The sequence below is a fragment of the Beta vulgaris genome, chromosome 6 (assembly GCF_026745355.1).
Source record: "Beta vulgaris subsp. vulgaris cultivar EL10 chromosome 6, EL10.2, whole genome shotgun sequence".
NCBI lineage: Eukaryota > Viridiplantae > Streptophyta > Magnoliopsida > Caryophyllales > Amaranthaceae > Beta > Beta vulgaris.
Window position 1 is genome coordinate 19,829,123 of NC_079207.1, and position 14,442 is coordinate 19,843,564.

Consider the following 14,442-nt stretch of genomic DNA (forward strand, 5'->3'; position numbering starts at 1 on the left):
TCCTATCTCATTCTGAAGGCTGCATTCATCTGAAAGGATGTCATTTCATGAAGTGCACAACTGCACATTACTTTTGGTGTATGCACCTCATTTTTGTGAATTGGGTCGTATTTTATTTATCATCCTAATATATGCTGCAACTTTATCATCTAGACAAGTGGGATTTAACTTTTTAGAAAATTATATGTGCCTTTGATAACTAGAAACTCACTACAGTTGACTTTCTCTTCGCGCAGCTGTCTTTGGAGCATGTTTGCATGTGATATCTACTGCACTTCTTGGCATAACAGCTGTAACCATGGCAAATACCATTGCCGGGAAAGAAACTGTGCATAAGCTTGCTTCTCTGCTACTTGTGTTTCTTGGTGGAAGTTATATCTTTGTTATTTCTATGTGGAAAGGGTGGTCATAGCCATTCTCACCATCAACCCATGGAGAAAATGGCTGTCGCTGGACTAGTCCTAGTACCCGCACTATCACCTTGTGCAACGACACTTCCAGTGTTTCTGGCTGTCGGCAATTCATCCTCGATGATGGTCCTGGCCATCATAGTGTTGTTATTCAGGTACAATGCCTATCCTTGATTAATTTGTGGCACCCCTGAAATGGGAAAACCTAAGAAACCAAACAAATGGAGTACTCTGCTTAGATGTGTTATTTTGGTGTATGTCAGAAATGTTTTGTTACGATGGTTTTGTATGGGCCTTTCCCTCCCTCTCCTCTCCTCCCTCTGCAAATGCTTATAATACACTGTCAGAGTCTTGTATTAAGAAGACGTAAACAATTTATTAAGTTCCCATCTTTGTTTTCCGCGAATATACATCTGAAGATAGTGGTTATTGGCTGATCATGTTTTATGCAGCACTATTACCGTGATGACATCTTTGGTAGCTCTATCCTTCTACGGTGCAAGTCAGCTGAAGTTTCACTGGTTGAGCGATATGACAAGCTTCTTGCTGGTTCTGTTCTCTGTGTGGTAGGATTCTTAACGCTCATTTTCCATGATCATGGTCATCACCATGATCATGATGGGGCCAGTTTTCTATACAACTGCTACTAGTTTATGTAATAAGTTCATCTTTTGGGCCTGTAATTTGCTGCTTTCTCTGTTCTAAATGTTTCAGCCAATACGAGAAGGAAATTTTATCATCCAACCTAAAGTTGATTTTGATATCAGTATCAGCACTATGATTGGGCTTTTTAACCTTGGGTAAGTTGTACCATGTTTCCAAATTACACTATCAGTATATATGATTTCACTCATTTACTTGGATTAACCTGCATGCGCTCCACACAAAACCTATTTTGGTATAACTTATCAACTAGTGTATTCTTATTACATGCTAATGGATTGGGAAAGTAGTTGCCTGATAATCTGGCTTAACTAAATCTTGGAGTAGTGAAGGTTGATTGCTTACTTGTGTTTGCTTCTTCTTGCCTGTCTTACTGAGAGATCTGTAAATCAGAGAGTTGATTTCAGTAGTACAAAACTGAAGTCTTGTGATGATTTGACTGTTCAATGAATCTCTACTCCATGTATAAGTGTATTTATTATAAGTTATAACTCGTGATACATAATTTGTGTCCTCTACATGATTGCATGACTATTCAATGAATATTATTATATCATGCATACCTCATGTGTTGCACGTCATGCACCTGTTACTGTATTGTCTGTATACATATTTGTGGATTCTACTTGTCGGCATGAGTTTCTACGAACTTACATGGACCAAAACGTTGAATAGTATAGGATCTCTGTTGAGAAAACAAATTAGTAGATTGAAGGTATTATTTCTTGCTCTTCATAATGGTTTAAGCTTCACCTTTAATATTGTGATTTGTGAATACAGTTAGAAAAATCATCCCTTCTTCCAAAGCCATTTTAATTATTGTTCAGAATATTAAGGTCAAGAAAATGATGACAGATGCAGAGGTAAAAAAGAAAAGTAGACTATTAAGACTATGAGGACTTTAAAAGAGGTCAAGGATACCAAAGATGACTTAGATGGCAGAAGTTAAAAAGGGTAAAAAGAGGTCACAGTCTTAGTCTCTCTGTTAAACTGTTCCTCCTATTTCTTGCGCTGCAGCAGCAGGTGGAGTTTGGTGAGGGAGTGTGGTGCGTGTCTCGTAGCGGTGCCAGCGACGATGCATTGCAGTCAGCTCTTGACTACGTTTGTGCAGCGGGTGCTGACTGTACCCCCATTCAGCAGTCTGGATTATGTTTCCTCCCTAACACTCCTCAGGCTCACGCCTCCTACGCCTTCAACAGCTTTTACCAGCGCAATCATATGTCTGCTTCTTCTTGTGACTTCTCCGCCACTGCCACCCTCGCTCAAACTGATCCCAGTATTTTCCTTTTCCTTTCTGTTATACTAAATCATTATTTATTTAATTACCTTATTACCACTCATATCATATACTAATACTAGTATACTACTATCAGGCTATGGATCTTGCATCTACCCTGCTTCTCCAAGGTACGGGTACCCTTTCTTCTTCCTTAATCCTTACCCATATCCATATCCTCTTTCTTTATCTAGCTTTCCTTACACGCTTCTTTATCTTCAAATATTACCTGTTGCCTGTTGCTTGCGGTCTGCTTCTTGTTAAACTAGTGGCATCTTTCTGTGACTCTAACTAATACGCAACCTTCATGTAATGTAATTAGATACTACTTTACTCCACTAATACAAGATTTGTGCTTATCATTCTATTATATTAACATATCGTAGGTACTTTACACTTTACACTAGGAGCAATAAACAGGAATAATATTCAAGTACGTATTCATTTGTTATGAGCAATGAGAAAATTGAGGGCATGGTAGATATGTCAGTTTTTTATACTATTGCTCACTACTCACTAGACAGTAGACACTAGGGTGAATAACTACACAAAATACTAGTCTACTGAGGAGTATTTTAACTTCATGACTAGAGATGTTTAATTAGCCTAAAACTTGGTAAATTTCCTATAATATGCATGTTTTATTTTCACAAGTATGCTTAAGATGGTATGGAGCTGAATATGATTTGCATCCCCTCGAAAGTTGAGATTCAACTCGTGAGTTTTCTGAGCTCATTGGTGCTGACATTCAGGTACATATATGATATAATGATCTGGATCATCATCAAGTTGCCGCCCTTGCAAGTTGCTTTATCCCTGGAGATACGTCAAATGAGCAGATTCATCTGCGAGCGGAACTTGCAAAACCCTTACAGCAACTCCAAGACAGTGCACGAAGAATAGCACAGGTTCTCTCCTTCTTCATCCTTTATTCCCTTTGTTATCCTAAGTTATAGGTATAGGAGGATATTGTCATTCTCAATGTTGAAAAAGTCTGCTTGTAAAAATAAAAATCAGACCTATTCCCCTTGATCCTCATGAGCTATGCTAACATGACAAAAGTCTGTCAGTTGATTAGATTGCTAGCTATGATGTATGACTGTGTGGTTGCTCTAATGTGGAAATATCAACGTGTTTGGATTTCACTCATGCTATTATTGTTGATTGGGAGTCCCTTTTTTTGTAAATGTGCAGTGGTCATACATCATATTGCAGAACACTTGAGTGCTTGTTGCTTACTTCAGCTATAGTTGCACCTTATTGAAGTATTTGGATTGCATTGGAGGCTGGTGCTGCAGTTTGGTGCATGGGATTCCAAAAAATCTGATCGCCTTATAACATTTAAGGAATATGTTCATATGGATATATTAGTTTACCTTAATGTTAATTGTTATTTATTTGTACTATATCTTGTATTTATGAACAAAAATATTAGAAATGAAACTTTTATCTACATGTAGATGATTGTCCATCAATTTAGGATAAAAAAAGCCAAAAAAAAAAAAATTTTTTTTTTTTAATTTTTAGGGGCTCAAATTTTCCGGTTTTTAAGATAAAACCGGAGCATTTGTAAAAGTCTCAAATGCTCGGGCGACGTTTGCTACGCGTCAAATACGGAGCATTTGTAGCCTAAAAAACCGGAGTATTTGAGATTTTTTCTACTAGTGTATGCTTCATTTGCTAAGGCTTTCCTCTATGCCCTTCTTTGCTTTCTTGTTGGCGAATTTGCTTCTTCCACCGGCATTCTTCTTGCCGGCTGCTTGAGTGTTGTTAAATAGCATGAATTTTCCATTTCTTGATTCCCCCTTAACTTTGTTGTCGTCCCTAGGTTTGAGACGTACAACATAGTGAGATGATATGTGGATACGACTCCTTGGACGTCGTGGATAAAGGGTCACCCATTGATTGCTTTATAGGCTCCTGGTACGTGTCTACCAGTAAAAACCCTTTCATTACGTCTCTGGCCTCGTTTTCTCCAACTCTAACCGACAAGGTTATGAGACCTTCAGGGGTCACAGATGCTCCCGTGAATGCAATCACTGGGTACCGAACATGTTTTAGATATTTTCGACCGATCATCAGCTTCTCAAAAGTTGAGAAATATAATGGGGGAGTTTGGGGGGAGAGTTTTAGAGAAAGTTTAGAGTTTTGGGGAGAGTTTATAGTTTTGACCAGTAAAAACTCTAATTTGGGTGTTTGGTGAGAGAGAGGATTAAAGAGAGTTTTGTACCAAAAACTCTTATCAAAACTCTCTTTTGAAAAAGGTGGGTAGAGGAGCTTTTTCATGAGAGTTTTGGAGAGAGAAAAAATAAAAGACTATTTTGTCCATATAATTAAAACTAAAATTTGTTTTTAAAAAAAACATATGTCCATAAATGTCATTATACTTCGGTAAAGAAGAGGACATGATGGAAGTTTCAATGGAAGAATTGGAATCAAGGCCGGATGATACGCCAAGACCCAAACCAGATGGAGAAACAAAGCAGGAGATGCTGGCGGACGATCCAACGAGAAAAGTTGCTGTCGGAACAGACATGGACCCAAAGGTCAGGGTCAACCTGGTGACTCTCCTAATAAGAGAAAACACGGACGTCTTCGCATTCTCGACGGATGAGATGCTGGGAATAGATTCGTCCGTGATGATACGTCGCTTGAATGTTGACAGCATTGTCCGCCCTATTAATAAAAAGAACATGACCATAAAAGAGGAGGTTGATAAGCTGTTGGCGGCAGACTTCTTTAAACCATGCGACTATCTAGAATAGTTGGCCAATGTGGTCATGGTAAAGAATGTTATTTCCCTAGGAACACTACAAGAGGGGGGCGGGGTGAATTGTATGTGTAGAAATAAACGTAACTTTTTGCGGAAATTTAAACTTAAACGAATAAACAAGCTAGAGGAACACAAGGGATTATTACGAGGAAAAACTTCTTGGGCCCAACAAGAAGAAACAACCTCGACCACTAGGGATTTTAAACTCAACTCTTTCACTAATTAGGCCAAACAACTTTGTTACAACCTAATTCTATTCTCGAGCCACACTTTGAGTTCCTAAACTCAAGTTCCTGAGCCACTGTTCCCTTAACAGTAGTTCCTCTCAACTTCACTCGAAGTTTTCTCACTCTTACTAGCTTTACTCAAAGCTTCTCTCTTACAGAACTTCACTCAAAGTCCCTTACCCCAAAAATCAAAGTACAATAATTGATCGAAATAAGCTTACTGGAATTAGAGTAAGAAAGCAAAGAACAAATGGCTATTATGAGAGAATGAAGGCACTGATACTTAATTAGTTAAACTCACTTAATTACTTAGTCAGACACACTTTGGAACTTATTTAGACTTCAATATTTATAGTGACAAACATATAGAACGTGGGAGTTAAAATCGAGTTCATGTTAAATCCATTATCCCATGATGTTCCTTCCCTTAAGGAACACGTTCCTTATCATGTCCCATGATCCCATGATCTCTTTTTGGACGAGGGTTGCTTCTTCTTCTTATGAGTCTGAATCATCTTCATCATCTGCTTTGAGAGCAATTGATTTTGATTTGGAGCTTTCACCATATTCAGTATCAAGGTGAAGCTCATGAGTCATAAGTGACCCTGCCAGCTGTTCTAAGTTGAACTTAGTGAAGTCTTTTGTTTCTTTAAGAGCAGTGACTTTAGCCATCCATCTGTCCTTAGGAAGACTCCTAAGAACCTTTCGAACCTGTTCCTCAGATGAAAAAACTTTCCAAGAGAAGCCAACTCATTATAATGTTAGTAAAACGAGTAAACATGTCTCGGATGCTTTCCTTAGATTTCATGCAGAACAGTTCATATTGATTCATAAGTAAATCAATTTTTGATCTTTTAACTTCATTAGTTCCTTCATGGGTTACTTCTAGTAAATCCCATATTTGCTTTGCGGATTTGCATCCCATGATCCTATTATGTTCATGGGGTCCAAGTCCACAATGCAACAGTTTAATAGCCATGGCATTTACTTCCATTTTTTCAAAATCAGATTTGTCATAATCAGAGAGGGGTTTTAGAGTTACCTCATTTTTGTCATTTGTAGTTGTGACTTCGAAATCACCAACTTCAATGACTCTCCATACCTGATAGTTTTCAGCTTTGATGAATATCTCCATGCGGTTCTTCCAATAGTTGTAGTACTTCCCATTGAACATAGGAGGCCTTTGAGTGGAATAACCTTCTTCAAGTTTCTCGGTGGTATTCATTGTTCCTTGGATCTTTTTCTCAATAGGGTTTCCTATCTTACGTGAGTTCTGCTCTGATACCAATTGTTATTTCCCTAGGAACACTACAAGAGGGGGGGGAATTGTAGGTGTAGAAATAAACGTAACTTTTTGCGGAAATTAAAACTTAAACGAATAAACAAGCTAGAGGAACACAAGGGATTTTTACGAGGAAAAACTTCTTGGGCCCAACAAGAAGAAACAACCTCGACCACTAGGGATTTTAAACTCAACTCTTTCACTAATTAGGCCAAACAACTTTGTTACAACCTAATTCTAACTCGAGCCACACCTTGAGTTCCTAAACTCAAGTTCCTGAGCCACTGTTCCCTTAACAGAGTTCCTCTCAACTTCACTCGAAGTTTTCTCCACTCTACAAGCTTTACTCAAAGCTTCTCTCTTACAGAACTTCACTCAAAGTTCCCTTACCCCAAAAACCAAAATACAATTGATCGAAATAAGCTTAGTGGAATTAGAGTAAGAAAGCAAAGAACAAATGGCTATTATGAGAGAATGAAGGCACTGACACTTAATTGTTAAACTCACTTAATTACTTAGTCAGACACATTTGGAACTTATTTAGACTTCAATATTTATAGTGACAAACATAAGAACGTGGGAGTTAAAATCGAGTTCATGTTAATCCATTAACCCATGATGTTCCTTCCCTAAGGAACACGTTCTTATCATGTCCCATGATCCCATGATCTCTTTGAACGTGGATATTTTTAGCCACTAATACTAAAGATTAGGAGTTTTTGAGCTTTATCCGAAAATCAGTTATTTAAAAAGATTTATTATTAAAACTGAATTTTAATCTTTAAGAAAATATATATCTTTTAAATAAAATCTTCTTAAAAACCGGATAATATTTTCTTATCTTTTTCGAAAAACAAAATCTTTTCCTTAAAAATTTTCTATTTAAAACTGATTTTCACTTAAGATAAAACTTTTCCTATAATTTAGGCATGACTTACTCAATTCATATTGTACCGTTATACTACTTCACGCCTAAGTCTAGTTCCTTTTATATATCAAGTTCCTTTAACAATTGTTTAGTGCCATTTAGTTTCCTTAGAAAGGAACAAACTCTCATTCTCAAATAATGACTACATGTTCCTTACCATCCTTACTTTGTTCCTTTACAATGGAACTAGAAAATAAAACGCCTAGCTTTTATTCTTCTTGATCCAATGCTTGCTCCAGTATCAACTTATAGAAACTTCTTTACTTAGCCTTTGAAATCCTCTCTTGACTTCTTCCTTGACTTCGTATTCTCCTAGTTCCTTTATTGATACCTTAAAATCATACACTTAAATAACTCATTAGTTCACTACTTAGTTTGCATCTTTGTTTCTTTGTCATCATCAAAACTAGGGTTCAACAATTTCCCCCTTTTTGATGATGACAACAAAGGTACAAACTAAGGAAATAACAAATAATATAAGTGAATGAAAAAAATAAAACAATAAAGAAGAAAATGAAAAATAAAACAAAATTTTGATTTTTCATTTCTTATTTTTAATTATTTTTTTTTTTTCATTTACTAACTTAATTTTTATTTAATTTGTTCCTTAAATCTTTTTCCTTTTCATCTCAAAAGAATAGACTCTGCGTGAAGTTATATATGGTTGTAAGACCTTAAGACCAAAGCAAGCACCAATTTTTGTTAAGTTAGAATTGTCAAAGGATAAACTTGCTCAAACACAATCACAAATACTAGCCATTCCAAGGAAGAAATTATGCATAAATAATCACAAACACGGACATAATAGCAAAAGTCAATTTTATATAGCACTTGTTCCAAAAAAAAAAAAAAAAACAAAGAAAGAAAAAGAAAACAAACTAAACAACAATCTTGTTCCTCGAAAGGGAAACAGGAACTAAGAACTAAGAAAGGGAAGGGGAATGGTGTTCCTCAACAACTTCTTTTTCAACCACATCCTCCAGTTTCTTCATCACTTCACCTTGATCGACACCAACTCGTTCCTTCAAATCCTCCAAGGCTAGGGCCATTGTCTCCATCTTCTTTTGTTACTCAATCACCGTATCACTTAGAATTTTCATAAGACCCATCATTTTGTCAGTTTTAGCATCTAATGTCTAGTGTAGGTGATTATAGAATTTAATCATATGTTGTGCAGGAAGACAGACATCATTTACCCAACCACAGTCATCCGGAGAAGCTTGTTCCTCACCCTTGGAACCAGAGGCAGTAGGATGTTTTGGTGGAGGAACTAAAGTAGGGTGGGTTGAAGGACCATCAGTTCCGGAAATGGAATCAGATGGGGAGGTGTTATAGATGGAAGGAAGAAATGGTGGTGTTGGTGGAAGAGATGTAGAGGTAGAGGCAAAGGGGTTAGGTCCAGTCAACTCATCCTTAATCTGTTCAAAACTGGAAAGAACATAAAAGGATGAGGGAGAGATAGAGGTGAGTTTGGTGATAGGAACAGACAGCTTTGGAGATGTTGGTGGAGTGGGATCCATGAGAGTGGGGTGTTCCTGTTCCTCCGCATCAGAAAGGACTAAAGGTGAGTCCTTGTTGGAAGGAACAGAGGCAGAATGAGCTATTTTCAATCTAGTGCTCTGCCTCACTCTCTTAGAAACAGGAGGGGTAGGCTTTTTGGCAATGTGTTTGCGCCTTTTGGTTTAGGTTCCTCATGTGTAGGAAATGGTTCCTCCAGAATAACATCGGCCAGTTCCTCAATAACTACCTTAGGCAGTTTCCTCTTGCTAGAGGAACTGGGAGCTGTTCTCCCTTGAGTAAGTACTCCCTCTTGGACAGAAAGATCCAATCCATTAAGAGTTTTCTCATACAAGATATTTCCCTGCTTAACTCCTAAAGTAGGTCATCCAGTAAGTCTCACTTCATAATGATGAAGGAGAGATGTAATCAAGGCTCCATATCCAATAACACAGTTGTTTTCGATACAGTGGGTAAGATGTTGTATAAAGAGAGAAGGAAAGTTGATTTGTATGTGGTGGTCTAAACAGAACATGTAGCACATGTCTAGAAGACCCACTTTATTCCTCTTTTCAGTGCGAGGAATGAGTGCTCTCCATACTAAGTTGAATAGGACTTTGTGAAGAGGAGAGAGAGTAGGTTATGGTTTATTTTGTTCTGACAGTTCCTCCAAATAATTCAACAATTTTATCCTGAGGAAAATTAGGGAAAGAAACAATTGCTTTCCTTTTGAAATACAAATCTGTTCCTTGGCAAGGAACTTTTCAAACTCTTCCCAATGTTTCTTGATTAAACTTAATTTTCTTCCCCCTAACTTCAGTTGTGCAAAGATCATTAGTATTGGTAAAATCCGCACAGAATTCATCCATTGCTAAAGGAACAAGTGCATTGTTAAAAGCAAATTCAAAGAGAAATTCCAAACCATGTTCCTTTAGAATGTCTGTTAATTCATTAAATTTCACATTATTTGCCTATTCTAGATCTACGCAAAAACCTAGGACATACCGTGATTCGCTTCTTTCAACCCATTTCTTTGAAGAAGAAGCAACAATTCCTTTGGAAGGAACAGGAGTGATTTCTTCTTCCCCCTGAGTTTGTTCCGGGGACTCTTCTTCATCATCCTCCCCTCTTAACTTCCTTCGTCGCATACTCCTTCTTGGAGATTCTAATTTTGCTCGTTAATGGTGTTTTCATTTGATTTGGTGTGGAGAAGGAGAGTTTTCCATTTTAGAGGAGTTAGGAGATTTTGAGGGTGGAAAAGGAGAATTTCGTGAGGTTTTTGCCATGATGTGAAGTAAAATTGGGGTTTTATGGTTTGTGAAGAGGTGTGTGGAGTTTCGTTAATGGCGAAGATGAAGAGTTTTAAGGAACACGGTATCTAGAGAGATGAATTAAAGAGGGAAGGGAATGCATGTAACAGTGTTTTCGTACACACGGGAAAAAATAGAGCCAATAAAAAGAAAAAGAAAAAACGAAAAGAAGATAAATGAGAATCAAGATTTAATTAAATCTGATTCCTATTTTTCGAATTTTTGGAATTTTTATGAGTTTTTAATTTTTGGAAGGAAAATAAATGCTAAGAAACTTGTGCTATAGGAACAACTAATGCTACATATCAATGTTCTTCATATCATGTATGTTTCTTTACCTTAGGAACAGTAAGGGGAGTATTATGTGACATTTGTGAGTTGTTTAATTCCTTTGAATTCATGTTTATGTTTTGTAACACTCTTATTTGCAATGGTCTTAGGCAATTAAACACAATTATTTTTAGCACACAAAGTCACTCAAATTAATTCAGACATGGGGGAATGAAATAGGAACAATCACTTAATTTTTATTAATCCTAACTCAAGCCTTAATTTTTCATATCTATCTCTTGCAAAGGCTTAGTTAGTATATCAGCAATCTGATTCTCAGTTTGACAAAACTCAAGTTTAATCAAACCTTTTTCAACATTTTTCTTTTAGAAAGTGATGTCTGATATGTATATGTTTAACTCTGGAATGATGCACTGGATCTTTAGAAATACAAATAGCACTAGTATTATCACAATAAATAGGAACACAATCAAAGTTTATTCCATAGTCGCTAAGTTGTTGTTTTATCCAAAGCATTTGAGAGCAACATGCAGTTGCTGCTACATATTCTGCTTCAGCAGTGGATAAAGCAACTGTGTTTTGTTTCTTGGTACTCCAAGAAACTAAACTATGACTAAGGAATTGTACCATACCTGAGGTGCTTTTCCTATTTACAAGATCTCCAGCATAATCTGCATCTGCATATCCTTTAAGCTCAAATGTATCACTTCTTGGATAGTAGAGTCCAAGATCATCTGTTCCTTTAAGATATCTAAGAATTCTCTTCACGCATATAGATGAGATCTTTTGGATTTGCTTGAAATCTAGCACACAAACCAACACTGAAAGCTATGTCTGGACGACTAGCAGTTAGATACAAAAGTGAACCAATCATTCCTCTATATTTTGTTTGATCAACACTTGTCCTTAGGAGTCTTCATCTAATCTAGTTGAAGTTCCCATAGGAGTGTGATTTATCTTTGAGTTTTCGAGGCCATATTTCTTCAATAGTTCCTTTATGTTTTGTTGGTGAACAATTATTCCCTTTTCAGTTTGTTTGATTTGTAATCCAAGAAAGAAATTTAACTCACCCATCATACTCATTTCAAATTCATTACTCATGAGATTTGAGAATTCTTTGCACAATGTTTCATTTGTTGCTCCGAATATGATGTCATCAACATATATTTGAACAAGTAAAATGTCAGTTCCTTTAGATTTTAGGAACAAGGTTTTATCAACCTTTCCTCTTTTAAAATTGTTTTCTAAAAGGAACTTGATAATCTCTCATACCATGACTAGGCTTGTTTTAACCCATAAAGAGCTTTATCAAGCTTGTAGATATGTTTGGGAGATTATTTTCAAAGCCTGGGGTTGTTCAACATATACATCTTCATTTAGATAGCCATTTAAAAATGCACACTTAACATCCATTTGTATAATTTAAATCCCATGTAAGCAGCAAATGCAATTAAAATTCTAATGGCTTCTAATCTAGCTACAGGAGCAAAGGTTTCTTCATAATCTATTCCTTCTTGTTGATTATAACCTTTTACTACAAGTCTAGCTTTGTTCCTTACAATGGTTCCATATTCATCTAGTTTGTTTCTAAACACCCACTTTAAGCCAATTACTTTTTGTTGTTTAGATGAGGGAACTAGATGCCATACCTTGTTTCTTTCGAACTCATTTAATTCAGCTTGCATAGCAGTGATTAGTTAGGGCTTCTTCATGATTTCTTGGTTACATCATTGATAGGAACGCATGAAATGCACAAAAGTTCCTTAACTGAGATCTAGTTTGCGTACCTTTGGATATGTCGCTGATTATGAGTTCCATTGGATGTGACTTTTGTTGTCTCCAAGGTTTTGGTTGAAACTCTCTTATAGGAACATGTTGTTCCTCATGAGTTCCTTGAGTAGATGAGGAACTATGATCAGTTGTTCCTCTGTTAGCCTCGGTAGACTCTGTTCCTTCATTTGAGGAACATGAACATCTTCTCCTCCTTGAGGAACAGGAACATCATCGATGTGATTATCTCCAATTTCTTCGTTCCCTTCCTCTTTTACTTCTTCTTCTTCATTTGAATCTGCATTTTTCTCACTTGGTTGTACCAACCCAATCTTATAGTCATCAACCTGTATGCTTGGATTGCATTTGTCAGATTCATCAAAGATTACATGAATACTTTCTTCAACACACATAGTTCTCTTGTTATATACTCTATAAGCTTTACTATGTGATGAGTATCCTAAAAATATTGCTTCACCTCCTTGCATCAAATTTTCCAAGATTATCTTTTCCATTATTATGCACAAAACACTTGCAACCAAATGTTCTAAAATAAGTGATATTGGTTTCTTTCCAAAATAAAGTTCATAAGGAGTTTTTTAATGATAGGTCTCATCATGGCACGATTAATTATGTGACAAGCAGTATTAACATTCAGCCCAAAAGTTCCTTGGAAGCTCACTAGCAATTAACTATGTTCTAGACATTTCCTCCAAAGTTCTATTTTTCCTTTTTACAACACCATTTTGTTGTGGTGTTCTAAGGGCACAAAAATTATGATCTAGGCCATTATCTCTACTTAAGTCATCTAATTTATAATTCTCAAATTCTTTGCCATGATCTGATCTAATGTATTATTTTATGACCACTCAAGTGTTGAACTCTTTATCAAAGACAAGGAACTCATCATAAGTCTATCTTTACTAGTGAGAAAAATAACCCAATATACCTAGAGTAGTCATCTACAATAACTAATGCATACCTCTTTCCACTTCTACTTTGAATTCTCATAGGTCCACATAAGTCCATATGAATTAGTTCTAATGGTTTAATGGTACTTACTATCGTTTTAGATTTGAAAGAGGATCTTACTTGCTTACCTCGTGCACATGCATCACAAACTTGTTCAATATGAAATTTTATGGATGGTTGCCATGATCTGATCTAATGTGCATTATTTTATGACCACTCAAGTGTTGAACTCTTTTAGCAAAGACAAGGAACTCATCATAAGTCTCATCTTTACTAGTGAGAAAAATAACCCAAGTATACCTAGAGTAGTCACTACAATAACTAATACATACCTCTTTCCACTTCTACTTTGAATTCTCATAGGTCCACATAAGTCCATATGAATTAGTTCTAATGGTTTAATGGTACTTACTATCGTTTTAGATTTGAAAGAGGATCTTACATGCTTACCTCGTGCACATGCATCACAAACTTGATCAATATGAAATTTTATGGATGGTAATCCTAAAACAAGATCTTTTGATCTAAGTTTCTCAAGTAATAAAAAGCTAGCATGTCCTAGACGCTTGTGCCAAAGAAGTGAATCATCTTCAATAACACTAAGACAAGTTAAATTGATTTGAGGAACAAGGTCAAGATCCACAATATATGTGTTCCCTTCCCTTGTTCCTTCCAAGATAACCTTCTTAGTTTTAATGTTGATGATCAAGCATTTTCTTTATCAAATTTTACAGTATTTCCCTTGTCACAGAATTGAGAAATACTCAATAGATTATGTTTAGACCTTCAACTAAAATACATTTTCAATGGATGTAGTGGTGACTTACCAACCTTGCCATGGCAACTATGTTACCTTCTTATTGTCATAAATGTTACACTTCACCTTCTTAGGTTGTGATGAGAAAACTTAGTTTTGTCTCCTGTCATGTGCTTGGAACAACCACTATCGAGATACCATGTGTTGTTCCCCTCACTCCAACCTGCAAAAATCAACTAATTGTTAGTTGTAGGAACCCCTTCTTTTGTGGGTTCCTGTTCTTGAC

At 36.3% G+C, this 14,442-nt stretch overlaps 1 protein-coding gene and 1 pseudogene across 1 annotated transcript; both read left to right on the forward strand.

Annotated features, from left to right (window-relative positions):
- The first annotated feature begins 220 nt into the window (after positions 1-220).
- LOC130589393 (uncharacterized) lies at positions 221-1,523 on the forward strand (annotated as a pseudogene).
- A 480-nt stretch (positions 1,524-2,003) lies between these two features.
- On the forward strand, positions 2,004-3,808 carry LOC104901155 (major pollen allergen Ole e 10-like; the record flags this gene model as incomplete). Its single annotated transcript, XM_057396019.1, has 4 exons — positions 2,004-2,349; positions 2,447-2,480; positions 3,102-3,257; positions 3,544-3,808. Coding segments are annotated over 3 exons (531 nt in total), but the record flags the coding sequence as incomplete, so codon positions are not given.
- Between the last annotated feature and the right edge of the window lie 10,634 nt (positions 3,809-14,442).